The sequence below is a fragment of the Lipotes vexillifer genome, unplaced genomic scaffold (assembly GCF_000442215.2).
Source record: "Lipotes vexillifer unplaced genomic scaffold, Lipotes_vexillifer_v1.1 scaffold40, whole genome shotgun sequence".
Classification (NCBI taxonomy): Eukaryota; Metazoa; Chordata; class Mammalia; order Artiodactyla; family Lipotidae; genus Lipotes; species Lipotes vexillifer.
Window position 1 is genome coordinate 5583195 of NW_006771578.1, and position 802 is coordinate 5583996.

An 802-nucleotide genomic window follows, 5' to 3' on the forward strand; every position below is an offset into this window, starting at 1 on the left:
TCTGGGCCTCGTTCTCAGGCCCACCAGGGTACAGTAGGCTTAGAGCCTAGCTTCGCCTTCCCTTCTCTTCCCCGCCCTCTCCTCAGAGCCAGAATCAGAGGAAGCCTCACGGCGCTTCTCAGCCCCTGCGACACAACTCCACTATAGGGGAGTTTCTCCGGCCGTTAGCATTCGGATGAAGCATTTCGCTTTTTCTCATCTCATTTAACTCGCGGTTTTCTGATTCTCCCACACGCTCAGCAGCCCCAGAACACTGCAGCGTGTAGTGGAGGCCACACACCCCCTTCCCCAGCAGCGCCAGGTGGGCTCCAGGCCATTTAGGAGGCCTTGTTGCCTTGGAAATTGGGGCGGGGCTTGGGAAACGTCAGCCCCCCGCGCCGCGTTTGCGCAGGCGCTCGGGCCCTGGACTCGAGTTTTATCGCGAGAACTCCTCCCGGAAGTTCCACGTCAAGCAGTCGGCTGGTCGGCGGGTCTCTCCCGGACTGCTTCGTCGGCAGCGAGTAAAGGCGCCCGGTCTGGGACCAACGGAGCCATGGTAGGTCCAGGCCCTGCAGGAGGGAGTGGGGCCCCTGCGGCCAAGGCCAATTCCTGGGGCTCCTGGCCTGAGGACCGTAGTCAGCAGCGGCCTGGGCTCCCGCTGCGGCCGCCGCCTCAGGCCTTGCGGGGTCCTGGTCCAGTTTGAACTCTGGGAGGGAGTGGTTTGAGGGGGCAGTGCCTGGAATTGAGGGGTCCCTGACGACTCTGGTGCTTACGGCGTTTGCCAGAGGTCCTGCGGTCTGCAGCGGGACCTTTGGTGTAGGGA

The 802-nt window shown here is 63.1% G+C and overlaps 1 protein-coding gene across 2 annotated transcripts in view; it reads left to right on the plus strand.

Annotated features, from left to right (window-relative positions):
* The first annotated feature begins 423 nt into the window (after positions 1–423).
* Positions 424–802, plus strand: part of COPB2 (coat protein complex I subunit beta 2) — a 28907-nt gene continuing 28528 nt past the window's right edge. The window contains exon 1 of one of the 2 annotated variants that reach the window (XM_007446978.1): positions 424–462. Coding sequence is in view for 1 of the 2 variants with exons in the window: in XM_007446977.1 (XP_007447039.1) it covers positions 533–535 (3 nt within the window). In the remaining variant the exon portion in view is untranslated. Of the gene's footprint in view, positions 536–802 lie in introns of both variants that reach the window. The other variant, XM_007446977.1, reaches the window with a different exon arrangement.